The sequence below is a fragment of the Trachypithecus francoisi genome, unplaced genomic scaffold (genome assembly GCF_009764315.1).
Source record: "Trachypithecus francoisi isolate TF-2019V2 unplaced genomic scaffold, Tfra_2.0 Lachesis_group9, whole genome shotgun sequence".
Lineage (NCBI taxonomy): Eukaryota > Metazoa > Chordata > Mammalia > Primates > Cercopithecidae > Trachypithecus > Trachypithecus francoisi.
The window spans coordinates 41,678,758-41,702,772 of record NW_022681474.1 but is presented as its reverse complement, the minus strand read 5'-3'; the positions used below and the strand labels follow the sequence as shown (position 1 = coordinate 41,702,772).

General features: G+C 49.4%; 1 protein-coding gene across 13 annotated transcripts in view; it reads left to right on the top strand.

Moving 5' to 3' along the window:
- Positions 1-24,015, top strand: part of KCNMA1 (potassium calcium-activated channel subfamily M alpha 1) — a 781,341-nt gene that overhangs the window by 211,357 nt on the left and 545,969 nt on the right. For all 13 annotated transcript variants that reach the window (XM_033209826.1, XM_033209813.1, XM_033209812.1 and 10 more), the window contains exon 2: positions 20,404-20,565. In XM_033209826.1, coding sequence (XP_033065717.1) covers positions 20,404-20,565 — 162 coding nt within the window. The remainder of the gene's footprint in view (positions 1-20,403; positions 20,566-24,015) is intronic.

Below are 24,015 nucleotides of genomic sequence, written 5' to 3'. Positions count from 1 at the left end.
TTTTTGCAGACCCCACGTGAGCAGCCAGCCGTGGGTTGGCATGGGTTGGAGAGGCAGAGAAGGCATTCACTTGGCTCTGATTTTTCATCCTGTGGCCTCAGAGCTTGATAATACAGAGTCCCCACCCTTGGTGTCTCCTTCCTCTCCATCCACCATGACAAGCTGTGTCCACATTCTCTTTTTGGCTCCTTCCTAAGGTATCGGGCACAGGACTATGTCTGCCCAAGAATAAAAATTATACCCCTTATATTTCCAAAAGGAGAGGAGTATAATTTATGACTAAAACTGGGGTGCTCTGACTGAAAGTATCTACTGCTTAGCCGTTTCTATGCCGATTAGAGAAGGTGTTTATAGCTCAGAACTAGAGAAGAAACCATTTCTTTGTCACTGAGAAACTCCTTGCCAGGGTCTCTCAGTGAGAAACAGGACCTGTGGAGCCCAAGATAGGGCCAAGCCAAGTCTTCTTATCTTATTTACTGACTTTTATTAGGGTAAAAATTAATCACACGCTTTTTGCCAAATCCAGCCCTAAGGCATGGATCCAACAAAACATCACATTAATTAGATAATCTAATTTCCAAAAACAGACCCCAGCGCAGACACCCACTGTCTAGCGATGATGACAAAGGGATCAGATAGCTGACATCGTGGCTTCCTCCTTCAAAGTTCATGTGGACACCTAACAAGAATAAGGCCTTGGCCAGAGCTTTGTCTGTCCTTGGACTAGAATGTTTCTTAGTGATGCCATAACAAAGGCGGGGGGGGGGGGGTGGCTTAAAACAACATGAATTTATTGTCTCACAGTTCAGAAGGCTGGAAGCCTTAAATCAGGGAGTCAGCAGGGCCAGCCTCCATCTAAAGCCTATAGGATTTCTTCTTCCTTGCATCTTCCGTGTTTCTGCTGGTGGCTGGCATTCCTTGACTTGCGGCCACTGCTCCAGTCTCTGCTTCTTTGGTCATGGGGCGTTCTCCCTATGTGTGTCTCTTTCTCCTCTCCTAGGGACACCAGTCATATTGAATTAGGAGCTCACCCTACTCTAGTATGACTTCATTTTAACTTGATTACATCTGCAAAGACCTTCTTTCCAAATAAGGTTTACCTTCACAGGAACTCGGGATTACTACTGAAACAAATCTTTTGGAAAAAAAACACTGCAAGCCATTACAGGTGCCTAAGACTAGAAAGATGGGTCAGGGCTGCCACTGCCAGTGTGAGAAAGTGGACAAGTTGGGGTTCTCCTGGGAATAAGATCCTTGGATGGAAGAGCAAACTCCAGCTAGAGGACTGAAGCCTTGAAATCATTTATTCTGTAGATCAGTGCTTCTCAAAATGGGATTCCCCTAGCCATCAGCATTAGCGTCAACTGGGAAACATGTAAGGCATGTAAATTCTTACGCTCCAACCTAGGCTTACTGAATTGGAAAGTCCGGGCTGGGGCAGATTCTTATTTTAATAAGCCTTCCTGGTGATTCTGATGCACACTAAAGTTTGAGACCCATTCCTCTAAGTTCTGCCATCTCTCCTCACTGCATCACTTTTCAGTGTGGCTGCCCTTGGACACTGGCAGATGTTTTGGGTTAAAGAAGAAAGTTCTTTGGTCAAAATGAATGTAGGCAGCATTGTATTGGTCTATGTTGAACAAGTTCCTTGACTGAGGGCTAGCTCTGAGCTTTTGCTATGCTGTATGCAGTGAGCATTGAACACTTGTTAGAAGAGGAACGATGGCATTTCCAGATTTCACTGAAAAGAGAAGTGGCCCTTTTGTGTGGAGTATCCCATGAGACTGGTGTTGCATGAACTCACATTGGGAAACATGGCTCTAGCCCACATATCAAGGCATTCAGTGAATTTTTATGAATCACCTTGTGAGAACCAGGCACTGTGCTGGAGAGAGGTGCATCCGTGAACAAGACGTGGCTTCTGCCTCTAGGAAACTGATGGTCTAGTATAGGGGCTGGCACACCACAGGCTGTGGGCCAGGCCTGGCCTGCCGTCTGTCTTCGTATGGCCCATTAGCTAAGAATGGTTTTCACATTTTTAAATAGTTGAACAACAATTTTAAATGAAGGATATTTCATGAAACATGAAATGGTATGAAATTCTGATTTCAATGTCTCTAAATAAAATTCCATTGGAATACAACCATACTCATTTGTTTATATATTGTCTGTGGCCACTCCTGCCCCCCAACAACAGAGCTGAATAGTTACAACAGAGACCATATGCTGCACAAAGCCTAAAATATTTCCTATCTGGCCCTTTACAGAAACAATTTGCCCATCTCTAGTCTAGTGAAGCAAAGAGGCCCTAAACAAGTACTTGTAAATGCCTTGAGTGTTATGAAGGAGCAGTACAAAGACCACATGATTGGAAGGTTTTATTGACTCATAGTAACGGCGGTGGTGGAGTGGAGGTGCAGGGTGAGTTAGGAAAGGCTTTCTGGGGAGAGATCTTAAATATGGGTAGGACGTCTGGAATATGGCTATGTGAAGAAGGTTGTTACAGGCAAAGGAAACGTAGTACATGCAGATCCCTGAATTAGAAAAGAGGACTGCTCATTGAAGGAATGCAAGAATGTCCAGTATTGCTGTGGACTAAGGGAGGTGAGGCCAAGAGTAGTTCAGCATGTGGCCAGATGCCTGGCAAAGGCCAGATGTGCCGCAGCATCTTTGAAGGCCATGCTGAGGGCCTTAACTTTTGCTTAAGAGCAATGGGGAGTCCTTGAAGAGTTTAAGCACAGGCATGATGTGACTGATAGAAACCTTGTGGTATCTCTCTGGCTTCAGTGTGGAGAATGAGCCGGGTAACTGAGTGGGAATTGTACCACTGCAGGGTACAATGCAAATGATTATGAAGCTTAGGAGTCAATCAGGGCAGAGAAGCTGAGATGGAGAGAAATGGATGGATTTGAAAGGTGAAGGTTCTCTGTGGTGCTTGGCCTCCCTCCTGCCAGGTCCTTTGTGTTCTCTGACAACCTAAAGAACCTTCCTTCCTGGTTGCTCGGTCTGTGCTCTTGGACCCTGATATATTAATAAACATTGATTGCTTGTTGCAAACCTGGTGCAAATCCACCAGGCCCAGTGCTAGACACTATGAAATACAAGAATTAATAAGCCCTGGCTCCTGACCGCAGGTTCTTAGCTGGGAGACTGATGGATGTAGCTACTGGACTAGAATGTAATGAGGACTGATAAGCAGAGAAACAAGTGATATCTGAGGGGACTGACACCTGAAAGGAAATGTTGAGCAAACAGCCCTGGAGATGTTAACTCTACTGAAGAGGTCTGGAGAGGCTTCATGGCAGAGGCAGCTTTTAGGCTTTCTCTTGAAGAATGTGTAGGATTTGGGAAGGAGGACAGTGGTCATTCATCCAATGTGAGCAAAATGACAAGTCTGTTAGAGCCTCTGGTGGGTGCACAGGAGGCTAGGGGAACCATGTGGCTGGCATGAGCCATCAGTGGAGGCTTACAGAGAGCAAAGAGGTGCTCTTGTTTTAGAAACTCAATCTAGACTCCTGACTGCTTCATGTTCCTGACAGTTCAGTGAAGGCTGTGCTGGGACCGTGAGTTACCCTCAGCAATGGATCAGCAGGGCAGCAGAAAACTCACTCTTTCTCTGATGGCCAGGGCCCTGCATACCCCAATTCACTTCATGCCCTTCCAAGGCAGGTACAAATCATGAATTACATTCCCCTCTCTATGACTTTGTTTATAGGCAGAGCTCTAAAGCTGGGATAACAGCAAACTGTGCATCAACAAGTCCTCTGGGGCTTCTAGCCCATTGATCCTATGACTAGCGGTGATTGCCTCTGACCTCTTCACTTTCTCCTTCAGTTTGGTGCTTTGGCCACTGGGACCAATGACTTTCACTGAAGTTTTCTGGTTCTCGGTCCTGCTGTCTAGGTTATGACACAGGGTGATTTGCAGACTGATCCTCTGTCCTATGCCAGAAGATACTTAATAAATGCCGGCAACAGTGATGGGTCCGTGAAGAACAGTTTGCCCAATTTATTTTTTAAAGACTCTAAAAAAATAGTAAAATGAAGCAGATATGCAGAAAAGTCTATAAAATGAAAAGTTACAAAATAGCTAATGATTATAGAAAATCTGTGGCTGGGCGTGGTGGCTCACTCCTGTAATCCCAGCACTTTGGGAGGCCGAGGTGGGCAGATCACGAGGTCCGGAGATCGAGACCATCTTAGCCAACACGGTGAAACCCCATCTCTACTAAAAATACAAACAATTGGCTGGGCGCGGTGGCTCACGCCTGTAATGCCAGCACTTTGGGAGGCCAAGACGGGCGGATCACGAGGTCAGGAGATCAAGACCATTCTGGCTAACACGGTGAAACCCCGTCTCTACCAAAAACACAAAAATCAGCCGGGCGCGGTGGCGGGCGCCTGTAGTCCCAGCTACTTGGGAGGCTGAGGCAGGAGGATGGTGTGAACCTGGGAGGCGGAGCTTGCAGTGAGCAGAGATCCCGCCACTGCACTCCAGCCTGGTGGACAGAGCGAGACTCCGTCTCAAAAAAAAAAAAAGAAGAAAATTTATGTCACTACCACTGAGTTCAAAAAGTAAAATACTGATGGTATCCCCAGAAGCTTCCCCGAACGTCCCTTCTCCTTGGCTGACGTCTCACCTTTGATGTCTCAAGTTCAAGAAATCTAAGTAACAACTCTTTCTGCCTAGCTTCTAGTAAGAAAAACAGCTGCAGAAGGAGAAAAACAAAATAAAACAAAACATGGACTTGGGATTCAGGTAACCACCTGACCTTTCTCCCGGAGCTGCCCCTACAAAAAAGGTCCCCATCCCTGTCAGTGCTAAGGGCTGATTGGATAGTTGTTATAGAGACGATGGAGACGTGAGGCGTCTTTCCAAGATGCCAGCAAAGGTGATGCCCACAGCGCTCTCGCAGGGCCCCCTGCTCTGCAGGGCTCTTCTCTCCTTGCAGTTGGCAGATCCTGATAATAAGAGATTTCTGAGATGTGAAAGGAACTCCCCCCTCATGTGACCTTCATGCCAGCCCCCCTGGTGCCACCACACCTCAGTGCAGTAGCCGAGCAGTAACAGAGGGGCAGCCTGTTTCCCTCTGTCCAGGGGAGATTGTGGGTCCTCAGGTGAGGGTGTGGTGGCACTAACAACAGCCTAGTCACAATTCATTAGTAAGCTTGGCATTCAGGTTACTGACATTTTTGCAAACTGCACTTTCTAACAATTACCCTCTGGTTAAAATCTGTATTTGTAGAAGGAAGCCAGTCTGAAAAGCAATGAGGGGAGGAACGGCTTCCCCCGGAGAAGTCTGAATGGGGTGGCCCTCTTTTCTAAAAGAAGGGTGTGTGCCTTTTGAGATTTCAATTACTGAGCCACTTCTATCGGGAGCTCTTCAATTATTTATACTAGGTGTGTTGCAAGTAGATTCACCAATTTAGAAAGTTGGGGGGAAGAGGGGACATAGTAGGAAGGAGGCCCCTGTGTATGTAAGTGTGTGGGCAAGTCCTTTTGGCTTCCTCTTGGCTCTTTTTCTGGATCAGACTTCATCGTAGGGCTGGACCAGCCACTTTGTCAAGGGTATCCTCCTCACTGAGGTCTGGAGATGGGGACAGGGTGTGGATGCCCCTGGGTGTAGGGAACCGACGCTTCCAGACACTCGGTGAGCTCTGTCTGGGTGGAAAACCTCATCAGAAGCCAGATTGAATCACACCAGTTTCTAAGACATTCCTCAACCATGTTAGGCAAAAGAGTCCCCCACTGACAAGCTGGGGTAGAAGGAAACCTGATATAATTTTGGAAAAAACCTTACTTGAGACAGAAGTTTCTCACAGCTGCCGAGCCTCTCTCGACGTCCAGCGTTGGAGGGGTCCCAGGCCATGGAGAGAAGATTGATGGATCTAGGAGAGCCAAGTAGAGAGTTGAGGCTTTGCAGGGCCAGTCGCTTGCCATCCTTAACTCCCATTAGGGATTGAGAAGGAAAAGGAGGAGTTCTCTGAATCCAATGGAAAAAGAAGTCCTGTCTCCTTTCCGTGGGCTGTTGAATTGTTGTTTTTATTTCACATTAGCAACTGCTCTGGACTCTCTTGTGTTTGGCTGCTGTGTTGGAGACCTAGATCCAAACTAGGGTGTGTGGGAACCCAGGGACATAGAGGCTGAAGTTTTGGAACCCAGCCAGTTCTTCCAAGGGGTGAGGTCAGAGGCAGAGTCCAGGCAGCAGGGCAGCTCCAGGAGCCTGGTCCCTCAGACTGGGCTGTGTTCGGAGCGGTAGGTCCTGACCGCCACCGTATGCCTGGTAACCTGGCCATCTTTCTGGCCTTCCAAAGTCTGTCTGTCTTGCTAGCCCTTGGTTTCCTGAATGGGGGTCATCTTACGTGGGGAAAGACTGTCTGGTGACTTAATTGCAACAGCTCTTTTGACCCGAAGCCAAACCCCATCCAAGTTCAGCAAATGGAAGAAGCAGGAACATGTTCATTTGGTGAGGTCTATAGGCACAGACTGGATTAGGTCCTAAATCACGGTGGAAATTTTCCTGGCACGGGACAAATCCTTTTGTAAACAAGAACATTCATCTTTCTTTTGACTGACATGCCTGGTGGGGCATGTGCCTCTCAGAAGCTCCATGTCATCTGATCTCATTTGGGATTTGGTGTTTGTATTTGAAAATGTAGCTGCCCTAAGAAACAGCAGTTAGGAGCCAACCCCCAGTTTCAGCTTCAAGTCACGGAAACTGGCCTGGTTTACCCGGATGTCAGTGATGCCTGGGAAAGCTCTTGCTTTTACAATGCCCACTGACCAGAGATGTAATTTACTCAGTCGGTACGTGTCTGTTAAGCACTTTGCTGTATGCCAAATACTTTGGGTATAAAAAGTATATAGGCCTTGCCTTCAAGGATTGTCCAGGCTAACTGGGGCAATGCAACATGCATGGATCAAAAGACAGCTAAGTTCCTGTCCCATGTGGAATTAGGGGAGCAGATGTGGGCACTGGAGACAGGACAGGGAGAGCTTCAGGGAGATCTAGTCAGGAAGGAGAACTTCACTGCACCTCTGGTATTTGATCAGGGAGGATGAAGATGGGTGGGGAGCAATGGGGAGAGCATCCCAGGAGTGGGGACAGCCAGCACAGAGGTGTGGCAGTCAAGAGGACCGAGTCATAGCTGAGAAGTCAAGTGGGAGAGCAGGTCAGTAACGAGTGAGGAGGGCAGCCGCAGCCTCAGCTCCAGGCCTTGAAGATCACAGTTTGACTTCTGTGCTTTGGGCAGTGTGGACTTGGCAAGATTTTGAGATTCCAGAAGATATGAGCGAAGCGTAAAAACAAAGCAGGACAGAACAAAAAACAGGATTCGTTCATTTATTCTTTCAGTGCCCTGTGAAATTCTCACCATGTGCTAGGTGCTATTCAGGCTCTGAGGATGTGGAGTGGGCAAATCGGGCAGACTCTGCCCTGACTGCCAGAGAATAAGCACAGGTGTGTGATGAAGGCAGTAGTGGTGGGAAGCAAAGAACAGCCATGAAGGGAATGACCATGTTCCTTTCCATGTGGGGCACTGGGCTGTGACTTAGATTGCTCTCAGGTTGCTCATCTTTTTACTCCAAATTGCTTGGAGTCCTCTGTTGACTCTGAAGGGAATATTCAACCATAAACAATGCATCCTATCTGCTATCTGCGGGTGAATTCTTTCTTCCCAGTTGCCCCTTGGGTGGTGGCTTGGGGCCACAGTGACACTTGTAGTGTTTCCAGGGAGGTTGTTATAGTTCTGTGCATTTCCTGCAGTAGTGGTAGTGAGGGCATCAGATGCCAGGAGCTCGGGCGGTTGGTATGGCCCCGAGCTCTGAAAATGCTTGCCTTCGCCTTTCCCCTGTTGTGTGGGCCAGCGGCTTGCAGAGCTCCTCCATCCCTGAGAGATCGTGCCTCCATCCCTCAGACCCTACCTTTCCTGGCCCCAAGGTTGTCTCTGGCTAGTGTGACAGGCACACCCTGGGTCCCTGAAGTCTGAAAGCCATATTTTTGAAGGGGGACCTGGCCACTATGAGTGTGGAATATCGGGGCCTTAAATTTCCTGCCTGTAGAATGAGGCATTGGGCTAGGGGAGTGGTTCCTAGACTTTTTGTGGGATAATCAATGAATTTTTACAAAACGGAATATCACAAGGCCACCAGCTTTTTATTTTGACAAGCAAAAACATGAACAAGAAACTGTCAGATGCCAGCTCTGCCACCATTGTCATTTCATTAAAAGGACATGTTAATACCCAACAAAGGAGTGACGACATAATGTCAGAGAAAAGGACAGTTCTTCCCGGGAGAGGCCCGTTATCAGTCATCTTCCACTGACACACACAGTGCACCATACTGAGGCTTTTCATTCCATACCGCATCAAGGGCAGCACTGCCCTGTGGCCATGCAGGACCCATGGGAACAGAGCACCTGTGAGCCACCTGCAGGAGCCTTTGCTGTGGAGAGTGAGGCGCCTTGGGGGCTGGATTCTCCTCTTGGTCTACAGAATGGCAATGGGATCCCTCTGGTAAAAGTTAACTTGGCATGAAGATTTCTGCCTTTTTTGATGAACATGACGATTTGGGATTTCCTGCGTGTCTTGGTTATCCATATCCCAGTCTGCCCTGAGGAGAAATAAATGTAATTTTTGCCTTCCTGCTGGGCCCCTGCCACAGTTTTCTTGTCTGGGCAGGTCTTGAGCTGAGCTTCTGGGGCAGGATGGGCTGCCCTGCAGACTGGCAGGTGTCTCCGAGTCTCTGATGGACAGCAGGCTGTCTTGGACCTGGCCAGGGTCATCCTGGCCGAGGACTCTACTAATCCAATTCAAAGTCTCTGTGGCTCTGATAGTGGACTCTGGACTGTCATATATATTTTCCCATTTTATTAAGCTATTTGAAGAAGATTGTTATTTTACAAATATGGCATATTGGCCAGGATGTATGTATTAGCCCTGAAAGTTTGGAGGCTGCCTTACTAATTTTGGGCAGCATATGTAGCCATTTGAGAACATATCTAATGTCTAATGGGCCATTGTATTCCCAGGTGGGATCCCCCTCCCCTAGCCCATTTCTCCAACTCTCTGTCCATACATAGTGGATTATAAGTGAATTTAGATGTCTGTACTACAGGATTTTCTTATTTAGGAGCCGTAGGTTGTGAGATGGTCGTTTCAGTAGTAGTAATAAACAGAATTTTATATGGAGATTCCATCTCTATTCTTGTACATTGGACCTATCCCAAGACAGTGTGGAATAGAAAGAAAAATATGGCCTTTAGACTTCGAATGGACTAGATTGAAATTTCAGCTCTGCCACCTATAAGATGGGCAATCTTGGAAAATTATCCAACCTCTCTGAGCCTCATGACATTTCTACCTTGCGGCCAGGCATGGTGGCTTACACCTGCCATCCCAGTACTTTGGGAGGCTGAGGCGGGCAGATCACCTGAGGTCAGGAGTTCCAGACCAGCCTATCCAACGTGTTGAAACCCCATCTTACTAGAAAATACAAAAAAAAAAAAAAGAAAAAATGAGCTGAGCATGTTGGTGGGTGCCTGTAATCCCAGCTACTCAGGAGGCTGAGGAGGAGAATCGCTTGAACCTGGGAGGCAGAGGCTGCAGTGAGCCGAGATCGCGTCACTGCACCCCAGCACCCCATCCTGGGTGACAGAGCGAGACTCCGTCTCATAAAAAAAAAGAAAGAAAAAAAGAAAAAACATTCCTATCTTGCAGGCTTGTTGTGAAGATTAAGTTGGTGTAAAATCACCAAGGACAGAACACAGTAGATGCAAGAGGAGATCAGTGATTTCCTGAGGGCCAGTTGACCACCTTGGTCCTTGGGTGATGGGAGAGCAGCTTTGTACCTGGTTCTGAGAAGGACTGAAAAGGAACCTGTCCTCCTGCAGCATTGCCCAGGGGAGGGAAATGATGCCCAATTGACTTGCCCAGGGTTACAGAGCTGAGACAGTGCGTGCAAAGCAAGGGACTTAATGATCCAGGCCTCCAGGTCAGGCGGTTTAGAGCTGGACAGACCTTGGGGAGCATTTACATGGCCGTCTGCATTTGAGACAAGGAAACTTGAGGCATAAGATGGTAAGGACTTGTTAAAGATTTCCTGGTCTTTTTCTGCCATGAAGACTTGCAAAGAGTAATTGTTCACACCCAGCGCAGTGGTGCTTCTAAGAGCGAGAATCTGGACAGTGCACCCAGAAAGCAATGGCTAAAAATGCCTTGATGGTGGAGCACTGTATGTAGGTCCAGCCAAGACACCCAGTAGACTCACAGGGCTTTCTGACAGCTCAAAGCAGTTGGTTAGTCCCAGCTTCTTTTTAAGTTCCTGTTGCCTGAACCTGTGGACAGTGTGTCCCTTCCCTAAAGGTGCAGCCCACAGTTAGTAAACACAGTAGCTGCTAGGTGAATTCATCAGTGCAAATGTCTTAAGCCCTGCTGGTGCAGGGTCTCGGGGTGCAGAGGGGGAGAAGTGATGGCAGCCAGGGAGAGCTTGGACTGTGGAACTTCCCGGGGCAGAAGTGAACTCTACCACTCCTGACACCAGCTCCAGGAAATACCTGGGTCCCCTGCTGCCCTATTTCTCTAGCCCTTGAGTCTCAGAGTAACCACCTCCTCCATCCTCTCCCTTTGCAGAACTCTTGCCATGAAAACCCCAGCTGGTGGTGCCCAGGCTATGCTTGATTTGCTTGAGCTGCTTTGGGTAATCTGCCTAATACCCTAATATGCGGGATTATTGGTACCTGGGAGAATGCCCGTGGCTGGGACACCCGCCCGGGAGGTTAAAGAGGTTGCTGGGTGGATTTCCTTTGTGCTTGGCATGGGAGGGGGGACATGGAAGACCCAGCCCCAGCACTGGGGGCTGATGAAAACCTGAGGCAAAGGAGAGGACAGCAGCCTGCGGGGAGGGACCAGCAGCCCTAGGGCTTCCTAAGGTATTGAGGTTCAGACACTTCTGGATCTTAGGCCAAACTGTGTCACAGGATGTCATAGTTATTGTCATGAAATAAAGCATTTTTTAAAAAGCTAACATGGGGCCGGGCAAGGTGGCTCACTCCTGCAAATCCTAGCACTTTGGGAGGCTGAGGTGGGTTTGATCACTTGAGGTCAGAAGTTTGAGACCAGCCTGGACAACATGGTGAAACCCCGTCTGCACTGAAAATACAAAAATTAGCCAGGCATGTTGACACATGCCTGTAATCCCAGCTACTAGGGAGGCTGAGGCACAAGAATCACTTGAACCCGGGAGGCAGAAATTGCAGTGAGCTGAGATCACACCACTGTACTCCAACCTGGGCAACAGAGTGAGACTCCTTTTCAAAAAAAAAAAAAAAAATGCTAACATGGGCCTGTGGATTTTTAATCAGGGAATTTCTAATGTTTTCCCCCAGAAAATCCCTTCACTCAGATGCTGTCTAGCACAGAACCATAATAGGTGAAACTGCTCAATGCAGAGGCGCTTTTATTTCCATGGGGTCCAGGGCCCTGCCTCCTCTCCCCTCCCTTGGTAACCAGCCCCCCGCTGGGGCACCTCACAATGCTGGGCTTCAAGGTACAGAAAACTGTGGATTTAACTCACTGCCCCCTCTCATCTCCCAGACAGGGACTCTTCTCAGAGAGGTTTGGTGACTGGCCCAGGCCACACAGCCTGTTCCTGGCTTCATAGCTTCCGGTCCAGAAGGCTTCCCCCTGCCCCCATCCTCTGGCAGGAGAGAAGGAGCCCTTCTGCATTGTGCCCAGCTGAGGACAGCTGCATGTGGGGCTGCCGGGTCAGTTTCAACAGACGAGACAGGACGGGGCAATGGAGTGGCCAGGGAGAGGGTGGGGTGGGGCTCCCGGCAAATGGAATGAGTAGCTCAGAGCACAGTCCATCAATGCAGGCTCAGGGGAAACGGCCTTCTGATGTTGACCAGGAAAATTTGAGGACAAAGGGGCTGTGAGGCATGAGGCCCTTCCTTCTCCCACAGCCCTCTGGGGGTCAAGCATCCTGGGACTATCCCATGGTGCCAGGGCACTGGGCAGAACATCCAGCTTCCAGGGATGAGAGGGACTTCCCAGCTCCTACTGTGGTTCCAAAAGGGCTAGGGGAGATGGTTTTGTGCTAACCTGATCTCCTCTGTTCCCTGTCAGAATGCCACCTCCCACTCAGGTGCATCAGGCCCTGCAGAGCTCGGCCTCTTAGTGCTGGAGACCACTGGGCAGACTCCAAGGATACGCCTGGCGAGGGAGGAAGCCAAATCTTCCTTCAGCAGCATCTGCATAGAGAACCATGGTTCTTAGCAGGAGGGCTTCACAGCCCATCAGCTTGGCCACGCTTATTTCCGATGTGATGCTCTGCTCCATGAAGGGTGATTTATGGTTCTGGGCAGGTTCTTGGCAGAGAAAGGAACTGTGTTTCTCTGTCCTTGATGGAACTGCCCTCCATAGGCACAGGGCCCTGGAAGAAGGGTTGCAACGGTACAAGCAGTACCCAGAAGTGGGATGAATCGAGTGCTCTTCATGTTAATAAACCTTTTGTGGGTGCTTTGCAGCAGCCGATAATCCTTGTACATGCATTCTCCCATCTGCTCCCCACACTGTTCCTGGGAGGACAGCAGGACTAGTACGCCTCCCTTTTTGGCATCAGACAGCTGGATTTAAATTTGCACTGTATCTTCCTGGGCCAGGTACTTAACCTCTCATCTGTCAATGGAGGACATTAGTACCAACCTCATAGAGTTACTATGATCATGCTAAAAAACATTAGTCAATAGTGTAATTATTATTAGTAGTACTATTTATTAGTAATATTGTCTATTCTAGATTGTGCATGGTAAGAACTGACTTTCCATTTGCTGTAGCTGTCCTCCCTCCTCCCCTCCTTCCCACCCTCCTTCCTTCCCTCCCACCCACCAAGATGTGTCAGGTGCTTACTCTGAGCTCACAGGGATTCACTGTTGAAGATACAGCCATAAATGAAACAGACATGGTGAAACCCCATCTCTACGAAAAATGCAAAAACTAAACAGGTGTGGTGGCACATGCCTGTAATCCTAGCTACTCAGGAGGCTGAGGCAGGAGAATTGCTTGAACCCAGGAGTCAGAGGTTGCAGTGAGCTGAGATCATACCACTGCACTCTAGCCTGGGTGACAGAGCAAGACTCTGTCTAAAGCAAAACAAAACAAAAAGAAACAGACAAAAACTCTTTCCCTCACGCAGCTTGCAGACAGTACACAATGATGAAGTAAAGGAAGCAGGTGGCAGGCTTACTCTGGAGAAGAGAGCATAGACAGGGAGAGGTTGGGATGAGGTGGAGTGTCATTTCCAGTAGGGTGGTCAGGGAAGAGCTCACGGACAAGGTGAGGATGCAAACCAAAACTCGACAGAAATGAGGGTGCAGCCACGGGGAACTCTGGAGCAGAGGCAGAGGCCAGCGCAGACAGCCCTGAGACAGGACTGGGTCTGGAATGTCCTGGCAGCATGAGGAGGCCATTGCGTCTGGAATGGAGCTGTGAGCAGCAGACTCGCAGGACATGAGTGGGGCTGATTGGGTGTGAAGACTGTCACTTGTCCTCTGAGTGGACCAAGAAGCCATAGGAGGGTGTCGAGTGCAACAATGACATGATTTCAGTTACATTTTTGAAGAAGTATTTTCTTCCCAGATGGTCTTTGCCTAAATGATTTCCCAGATCCTGGGTGAGGAACCAGTGTCCAAAGAACTGACACGTAGTTAAACCCGAGGCAGACTTGGAACTTCAAGGCTTCGACCTTCACAAGCAGCAGGGAGGGGCCTGGGATCCCCTCAAGGCAGGCCCAGCCAGCTTCTCATGCCTGACGCAGTCGTCCAGCAGGTGTGGTGCCTGCAGTGACCTTGGTGCCTGGTTCAGCTTGACAGCTTGGCAGGTGTCAGGAGTGTGCCTTGGGGTGAGAGAGTCCAATCGGGTGAGAGCAGGTGTGGCAGCAGCTCACACTGTCAGGGAGGGTGTGCCCAGCATGGCAGGTCACCTGATGAGACTTGGCGATTTGACATCCTGTTGGGGTGCAGGGTGACAACGGGGGCCCTGCCTTGCAAGTTGCAACTGGATAGGAATCTGAGTGTTGAGCCCTGCATTCTGTGAGGCCTCTGGCTTTGTGGCACAGGGACTTCTTTCTCCAGAGCAGCCCTGCTTCCTGCCCAGAACCAGAGAACAGTGACTCCACTTGCCTGCCCTTTGTAAAGCACTGCTTTCAGAAAGGCTGTGCTCTATTACCAGATAAGGGCTCCTGCAAGAATCAGGCAGAGTGACAAGGCAGGACTCATCCCTGTTCATAGAAGAGAATATGGAGGGTTTGAGGAATGACATGGTTTGCTGCAGGCTGCCCAGAAAAGCTGGACTTGGTCTAGAGTATCTTTTGATTTTCATAGCTCTTCCTGCCACACCACAGACCTGAAAGTCCCAGTATGCTGGGTCTAATTCAGCAAGGATGAGAGACAGATACAGCCAAATCTGAGGGTCGGGGCTGTGGGGTCCTAGGATTAGCACAAGCTTGCTCTCCTGTGCTAGACCAGAGCAGCTGTCATGGCTGGGGAAGGCTGGGCCCTTTGAAGGCAAGCAGCATTGGTCCTTGTGACCCTCACACCTGAACTCAGTACCAGGCCAGGTGGAGTCTTCTGCCAGTCCTAGGAACACCCTGAACTCCAGGTTCCAGGATGGGGCAGCAGAGTGACTGTGTCACTTGGGCTAGATTTGGAGCAATTGTCTTATCCGGGAGACAACAAGAGATAAGATAAACAGAGCAATTGGGGCTTGCTTCCCGGCCCGGTGGCCACCTGGCTGGGCTGGGTGGCCCTGAGCTTGTGGCTTTCCCTCCAGGCCTCAGTTTTCTCATCTGTACACTGTGTGCGTGGTAGTTGGGTGGCAGTGGGGATCCTCAGGAATTGCTAAGGTCCCTTCTCAAGCTTTGGTCTTTGATCTTGTGATTCAGTGGGAAATGCCCAGACCCAACAGATGAGGTTTGTATCTTGAGCACTAGGTGATGGGGTCTAGTCGGGCCCTTGGCCCCAGGTGACATAAGAAGGGTGAGGCCCATTGTGGCCATGTCAACAGAGAGTCATCATGGGGAACACCACTAAAGGGAATGGGGAGAAGGCATAGAAAGGGGTGAGAGTGTAAGGCTGGGGCACAGCCCTGTGAGAGCTTGCGTGGTAGGGTGGATGTCGGAAGCGGACCGCGGCCACTCTGCTTTCTGGCATTCCCTGCCTCCTGTGCCTGCACTCTTGCTCTGAATCCCTCCCCACCCTCTGATGTGGGCACTGAGATTAGATGTCACTGTTGCCACTGAGAGGCAGCTGTGGCCTGCTTTACACAAGACTCTGGTGGGGAGAGAGGGCAGGGTTAGAGGCAGATCAACAGAGTGGCTTGCAGTGCAAGGCTGAACACCTTTCTCAGGGAGTGGCCGGGGCAGGGGGAGGGCTCCTGCAGGACCTCCTCTTTCTGAGGTGGCCTTCCCACCCGATGGCCCCACCTCTCATTTTTCTCCCTGTCCTTCCCTCAATGTTCCTCTCTTTTCCCAAGGCATCTTTTCTTCCATTTCAGAAGATCTGGTGGCCTGTCCTCCTGAAGCTGGGGTAGCTGGAGGCTGCAGCCAGTGGGGTTTCTCTCCCTTAAACACACACACACATGCACACACATGTGTGTGAGCACACGCACACACTCACACACACACGCATGTGTGAGCACATGCGCACACACACATGCACACACACAATGTGTGAGCACACACATGCACACACTCACATACACACATGCACACACACGCATGTGTGAGCACACGCACATTGAGCACACGCACACATGCACACACACGAGTGTGAGCACACACACATGCACACACATGTGTGAGCACACACACATGCACACACATGTGTGAGCACACACATGCACACACATGTGTGAGCACACACACATGCACACACATGTGTGAGCACACACATGCACACACATGTGTGAGCACACACACATGCACACACACGTGCGCACACACATGCATGTGTGAGCACACACAGTGATTTCCTGACTGACATTAGACTGCCCCTACTCAGTAGTGCTTCCTGCATAAGGACTGGGTCCTCTGCAGTAAGAGGTGGAAGGTTTGGGTGTGGCTGGATATACCCTTTGCCATTTGGAACAAACCATTTGTTCCCCTGTGAGGCAGTGTCCTGTGGGGACAGGAGCAAGAGCAGAATGCTGGGACTCAGGAGGCAGCCTCTCCCTGGTCCTCAGCCTCCTCATCTTAAAAATGGGAGGTTGATCTAATGGGGCTTCAAGTCAGAAGGGATCTGAGATGTCACTCGGTCTAGGGTCCACCCTGTGTGAGAACCCCTGCCCCAGCTGTCCTGGGTGGTGGTCACACAGCGCCTACTAGAAGCTCTTCAGGAGTCACAGCACCTTCCCTTCTAGGGGCTGCCTGCTCATCGGAGGATAACAGTGTTAGAACCTGCACTCCCTTATCCTCAATTCTGTGATTATTTATTAAAGGTTCACTCTGGCCAGTGTGCCTCCCAGGGCTGCTGGTTGATGAAAGTGGTGCAACTTCAACGGATTACCCTTAGAGGCCCCAGCCCCTCAGTGGGTGCTTCATCAGGGCAGCCATAACCAGTGTATGCCCGGGACTGTGCCAAGCTTCAGCTTCCCCACCACCTTAATGAGGCGGCATGTTTGCCCCCATCTTACACGGAGGAGGCTGAGGCTCAAGGGTTGATGGGCCACAGCCATCAGCTTGGAAGTTCTGGAGCAGGTGCAAGCCCAGGTGGGCTCTCTGCTTCCAGCCTGAGCTCTCAGGCTCTGTGGCTTTTTCTGAGAGATACCAGCTCTTAGTCACCCTGTCTGTAAAATGGAAATAATTTCACTTGCCTGTTGGATGTATTATAAGATTTAAGCAAGATAATGCATAGAGAACACTTAATTCTTAGTTGCTGGCACCTAGTTCTGGCTTGTTCAATGGTGGCCAACACTCTTATAGTGGACTCTGCCCCCACATGTTCCCAGCAAGGCTACTGAACCTTCTCTGCTCCTTTTTCTTTGGAGCATGGAGTTATAATGCCTGCTCCCCATAAGGGGTGCTTTGGCCACAGTGAAGTCAGTGGTGGAGAGAGGGGCCTCTTCCTCCAGGCACAAGATCTGTGGCTAGCCTGGTGGCTAGCCTGGCCAGCTGGCATCAGGCTTTAAATAGCTCCCCCATCACTCCTCCCAGTCCTGCTTCCCACACGTGGTAATTAAGCTCACAACATCTAGTGTAAGCAAATAATAACAAGGGCATTATCTCCCTTTAGTCTGTGTTGTTCCTTGCCTATCATAAAGTAATTAAAATAATGAATGCCTTGTAAAACAATAGGTAAGAGGGCTGGCGAAATAGCATTATCTGCCCCATACCTCTTGTGCTGTGAATTACTGATGCAGTTAACCACTGTGACTGGAGGACCCCCTGCCTCCCAGCCTTTTTCACGTTGATTTCTCCTCTCCATGGTCTACCAAGGGGCTCTGGAACTTGGGTCCCCGGGACTGAGGAGCAGGGAACTAGCCTTCCGGGTCCCCACGTGGTGGCCAGGGATCAGTTCAGAAACATCCTGGGAGGCATGACTCAAAAGGAGACACTAGAGCCTCAGATGTGAGGACCATCTCCCTGTCCTCTTTTCCCCACTCCTCCACCAATGTCCAGTATTGAAACAAGCAGGTGGTTCTGTCCTTGGGTGAAGGAAGAGGCCAGGAGAGAGCTGGGGGTGAAGATCCTTGTCTCATTTCAGCAGTCACTGAGCCATACCACGGTGGTCAGGAGCTGTGGTCCCCAAAGTGGGCTCCCAAGGCCAGCAGCATCAGCAGTGCCTGACATCTTGTTTCAAAGGTAGATTCTGGGATGGGCCTGGCACCCTGTGTTTCAACAAGCCCTCTGGTGTGCTTACGATGCCCGCTCATTTGTGAGAACCATTGCTTTATGGTGTCAGTGGCATGAGATGAAGCAAGGGGTGCTGGGATCATTGCTTGAACCTGTATTTTGTGCTGTTGGGCACTGTTTAATCCTGACAATGCCTGAGGAGCTGGCAGTACTGTCCGCATCTTATGGAGGAGGTTCCACAGCGGTGGGAGAGCTGGATTTTTTCCCTGAATCTACACCCTCAGTTGCCATGGCTGCCCCTGTATCAGGGCCTCCCCCTCCTCCTAAATACCCTCCTGTTCAGAGTCTCACAGGACAGAGGCTCAAGGACCAGGACAAGACCTAACAGATCCTATCTGAGGCTGGCCTAGGAGGCTTGGGCAGCAGGTCCCACACATGTCAGCGGGCAGCCCCCAAATACATCTGGCCTGTGGCTTCCCCCTCGCAGGTCTTATCTTGGATCATTCTATCTCCGTGGAGCTTAACACATTTGGAAAGAAAATATTAGCATCCAGGGCTGCAGGTCTGGCTTCTCTCTTCCCCAGCTTCCCTGAGCCACAGGCAGCCAGAGGGAGAAAAGGCGGAATTGGGAATAGCTCCCTGCCTGCCATGGCCAAGTCCCCAAGAGGATGGCTCACCAGTGTGCCCTCCCCACCTGCCTCCCACGTGCCTGACCTCCCTCTGCCCCGCCCCCTTTGAAAAAGCTTTGCAGACAAAGCTTTTCACCTTTCACCTCTGTCTTTGGTTCTTCCCCTTATTCCAAATCGCAATGATCCCCAGTGTGACTTTGCCTTGGGAAATAATTCCAGAGTTTTAAATGATGAACATAATTTGCTGGTATCTTTTTAAACATCTTCTTCTGCAGTAATAATTGCAGTGGGTATTTGTGTTGGGGTCCAGTTAAATGTACATTGTTAGATATATAATGAGTAAGGTTTTAGTATAAGTATGTCTCAGGTAGTATTTGTAATATACTTACACTAAAAAGTTATTTGTTGTTTATTTGAAATTTAAATTTTACTGGGTATCCCGTATTTTATCTGCCAACACTAAATCCAGCCTCTGTAGCCAATGGGGGCCTGATACTCATAGCCCTTTCTAGTCATTCATTCATGGTTATTAAGCCAACTCTGTGCAAGACACTCTATTAGGCACCAAGGATGCAGCAGTGGGGGAGGCAGACAGTAAGTGAAAGAAGTAAATGAATTATTAAGTATATTAGAGGTTTTAAGTGCTATGGAGAAAAATAAAGCAGAAAAATGCTATTGGAAAGAAAGTGTTGCAAATTTAAACAGGTGGCCAGGGAGGACTTCCTTGAAAAGGAGATATTTGAGCAAAGACTTAAGGGAGCAGGCCATAAGTCTCTGTGGGAGAAGAGTATTCTAGGTAGAACACTCACTGTGTGCAAAGGTTTACAATTTAGGTCACTATGTGGGGCTCAGTTATCTGATGAGATCAGCCTTGTTTCCTCAAGCACATTTTAAGCCACAAGGGGAATGTATTTTCTCCTGTAACTGAAAGGCTCTGGTGTGGATTTCAGGCACAGCTGGATCTGGATGTTCAAATGATGACATCAATAGTCTATTACTTTTACTTTTCTCTGCAGTGGCTTCATTCTCAGAGAAGGATGACTTTTCCTATTCTTTCCTGCAAATGTTCCATGCTTGAGTCTTATTGGCTTGACATGGATCATGTGATTATTCATGGCCCAATTGCTGTTGGCAGGGGGGTAGAAAGGACTCTACTGTTGGAGCCAATGGCAGGCCATCTGTCCCCTTTGAACAACATAGACTGACAGGAAGAGATAATAATTTTCCTAAAGGAAAGTGGGGGTGCTGCTGTGAAAAGGCGCAGAGAGGTTGGGTAGGCAAAGACCACAGGACATATCCCACACTTTCCTCCTCCCTCCTCAGCATGCCCAAATCTTAGACAGGTTGCCTTTCCTCTTCCTTTGGTATTTTTTTTTCCTTTAAAATGGGAGGAGACTAGAACTTTGGGAGGCTGAGGTGGGCAGATCACTTAAGGTCAGGAGTTCAAGACCAGCCTGGCCAATATGGTGAAACCCCGTCTCTACTAAAAATACAATTAGCTGAGCGTGGTGGTGCTTGCCTATAATCACAGCTACTCGGGAGGCTGAGGCATGAGAATTGCTTGCACGTGGTGGGTGGAGGTTGCAGAGAGCTAAGATCGTGCCACTGCACTCCAGCTTGGGTGACAGAGTGGGACTTCATCTCAAAAAACAAAACAAAATAAAATAAAATAAAATAAAATAAAATAATATCATCCTTCTTTGTTTCACTAAGATATTTTAAGAGGAAATAAAGAAAATATTCTTTTTAAAATAAAGACTTTAAAAAATTCAAAGGCATAATTTATCCCTTTTGCTTTACTCCTGTACCTTTAAGCCAGTTTCCACCTCAGCTGGGGACCCCTTCAGGCTCTGGTTCTTTATGGGCAGGGCATATTTTTAAATCCAGTTGTTCCCTATGTCTCAACTCTTGCTCTCTTTGTTGCCAGGAGGCCCAGAAGATTAACAATGGCTCAAGCCAGGCGGATGGCACTCTCAAACCAGTGGATGAAAAAGAGGAGGCAGTGGCCGCCGAGGTCGGCTGGATGACCTCCGTGAAGGACTGGGCGGGGGTGATGATATCCGCCCAGACACTGACTGGCAGAGTCCTGGTGAGTTTCCACCCACTTCTCACACTAGGAGGCCTTGCTCTCTGGGCCAAGATGGCTTTGCTTATGAGATGTGATGTTCCCTAGGGTCTTCTGCAGGAGGCTGGCTATTGGGAGGTGGGGGTGAGCAACAAGTGCTCCCACGTGGTCATGGAGGAGAAGCTGGGTTCCTCCTTGTGTACAGTGGTTTGTGGGGGGATTTGCAGGGAGTGGAATTTGCAGTGGGGAAGGGTTGTTGGGAGGATGTAGCACATTTCCTCTGCTAATAAGCACACACCCATGCACACACACACACCCTCCATCATCTTGGAGAGGAGAAGAGGGTTAAGGAGACATACCAGAAACTTATGGAAGGGTTACAAATGCGGGGATCCCAGGGAGTGCTGAGTGAGTGTGTGTGTGTGTTTGGTGGCCTTCAGGGGATGTTCTTCTTGTCCTGTGGTAGCCCGTAGGGACCCCCTCTTGGAGCAGTTTCCTAATTTTCTGCAGTGTGTGAGCTGGGCCCTGTGCATGGTGGAAATCAGTCATCCTGATGGTGGATGCATCAGCAGCCCACCTGAGGCTGCCTGGCCCTTGTACCTGGAGCTCACTTGTGTGCCCTTTTCTGATGAAGTTGTCTCCTAGGCCCACCTGCAACCAGGGCTGATTCTGCCTCTTCTGTGTGCGTTTTCAGTGTCTCTCTGATCTGCTTATATGAAGCTTGGCTTCACTGGCTGACCTCATGAGCCACTGGTTTTTGTCAAGGATCATTACTGGGACAGGCGTATAGTGACCAACCATCCCAGTTTGCCTGAGACTGAGGGATACATGAGACATGAGTCTTTCAGTGCAAAAACTGGGAAAGTCCTGGGCAAACAGGGATGAATTGGTCACCATAGCCAGGCCCATGCTCTGGGAAAGCCCTGCCCTGTGGCTTTCTTTCTTGGGTCTGCTCTGGGTCAGGAGTTTCCCTGAGAAGAATGTTGCATTTGGAGTGATTTCTCATGATTCTGAAAGCTGCTTTGTCTGGGCCACCTGTCCTGGCTTGAAGCTAGGGCTCAGTCAAGAGTCATTTGGCGGCCGGGCGCGGTGGCTCAAGCCTGTAATCCCAGCACTTTGGGAGGCCGAGACGGGCGGATCACGAGGTCAGGAGATCGAGACCATCCTGGCTAACATGGTGAAACCCCGTCTCTACTAAAAATACAAAAAACTAGCCGGGCGAGGTGGCGGGCGCCTGTAGTCCCAGCTACTTGGGAGGCTGAGGCAGGAGAATGGCGTGAACCCGGGAGGCAGAGCTTGCAGTGAGCCGAGATTGCGCCACTGCACTCCAGCCTGGGCGACAGAGCGAGACTCCGCCTTAAAATAAAAAAAATAAAAAAAAAAAAGAGTCATTTGGCTCATAGATGGAAGGAGTAGGGACATCCTGAGACCTGAGTGGCTCAAAGACCAGGCAGGGACACTGGAAAGCGGTCATTATCTCTGAGTCTCACAGCAAAAACTCAGCGAGGAGGTGATTGTAGATGGAGAGAGGTGGTGAGAATTTCACTTCTCAGAATGCTACTTGGGGAGAACTCAGTGTTATGTCTGGGATCAATATCACACACACTTTTGCAGGAAGGAGTGAGAGAATGAACGTGGTGCTTGAGTAATGAAAGGTGCTGGCCACACAGCCTTCAAGAAGGGTAGGTTCTGTTCACCGAGGGATCTGCCGTGAGCTGTGTGCTGAAGAGTCTGGATATGAAACCATGGCTGATGTCAATTAATGGCAAAATGGAAAGAAGGGACATTTAAAGTTGGAGTTTTGGAGGAGGAGAGAGAAACTGGTGAGGTCAGTGGCTGCTTGGAGGAAGGCAGAGAGGGAGACAATTCAGTCTGGTGTGACCCAGGAGGGACAGTGGGGACTTGGAGGTGCCTTGCTGTTGGCTACGCTGTGTAACAGCACCTCTGTCTCTCCTCCTGCCTCTTCAGTGAAGTCTCCATTGCTCTTTCATGCTTAAAGAGGAGTGGATTCTGCATTGGAAACTTAGAGAGGTTGAATTCTGAGTCTGGGTATTCATGGGGACAAAATGGAGGTAGTGTGTTCTATATGTATGGTGGTGATAGTGAATGGGGAGCAGTAGACAGTTTGGTTGCACAAATGTGACACTTGTTCCTTCCATGTGGCCATTATAGACAGGTCTAATTTTCTTCATTATCATTGCCAAGAGTTAATGAACGCTAATTCTGGGCCAAGCGTATTTGTTTCAGCTCTGGAGAAAAGAAGGAAGGATTCTGATTCTATTGCACCCTGTATGGACGTTATCGAAGGGATGCATGGAGGATAAGTGCTATGAGTACAAACACGGTGTGCACGTGTGGGGTGTGGGGAGGGGCCCTAGGGGAAAGTAGGGCTGATCAGAAAAGCCTTCATAGGGAGAAAAGCCTTTGAACTAAAACTCCCATTTCAAGATGAACTGCTTTATGGTGGGAAGATATCAAAAATAAAAACATATCCAAGCTTAAACACAAGAAAATGACTACTAGGTGGGCTGGAATTTGTGAAGAATACCTAATAAGACAGAATGCATTTGCAGTGAGCTTTTAAGTGTGAGTTAGGATCTTGAGAATCAAAGGAGAGGAAAGCCCTCAAAGTGAGGAGCAGGAAAAGCAGAGAAGGAGCCTGGTGCTCTGGGGAATAGGGAGTGCAGACCCCAAAGTCTGGGGAAGTGTCCTGGAGACAGCCTGGTGGGGCTTTAAAGGCCATGCTAAAGAACTATTGGGCCGGGCGCAGTGGCTCACGGCTGTAATCCCAGCACTTTGAGAGGCCGAGGTGGGTGGATCACGAGGTCAGGAGATCGAGACCATCTTGGCTAACATGGTGAACCCCCGTCTCTACAAAAAATACAAAAAATTAGCTGGGCGTGGTGGTGGGTGCCTGCAGTCCCAGCTACTCAGGAGACTGAGGCAGGATAATGGTGCGGACCAAGGAGGAGGAGCTTGCAGTGAGCCAATATCAGGCCACTGTAGTCCAGCCTAGGCGACAGAGCAAGACTCCATCTCAAAAAAAAAAAGAATTTTTGAAGTTTGTAGAACAAGGAGATTTTGAGGCAGGGGTGTTGTGCAGAGAGAGCTGGGGGACAAGTGGAGACTGAATGGGTGAGGCTGGAGCTTGGAGGCTACAGGACAAGTTAGGGCAGCGAGATACTACTTTAGTGATGGCAAGGGAGCAGATTCCTGCTGTGGTCCTGGTGAGGCACGGTCTGCACTGACACCAAGCAGAAGATGCATGTAGTCCATGCGAGTGATATCGTGGAAGTGGAACTCACTGGGCCAAGCACACCCAGTGGCCACCTTGATACTCTCCTGGCAATCACACTGTTGAATGCCTCTTGTAAGCCAGGCACTGTGCTAGCCTTATGTGTTATGATCAGTTTGTGGGGGAAGGACAATGTCGTATTTCTTCCATATCTCCTTATTGCTGTTGTATGGTAGGGG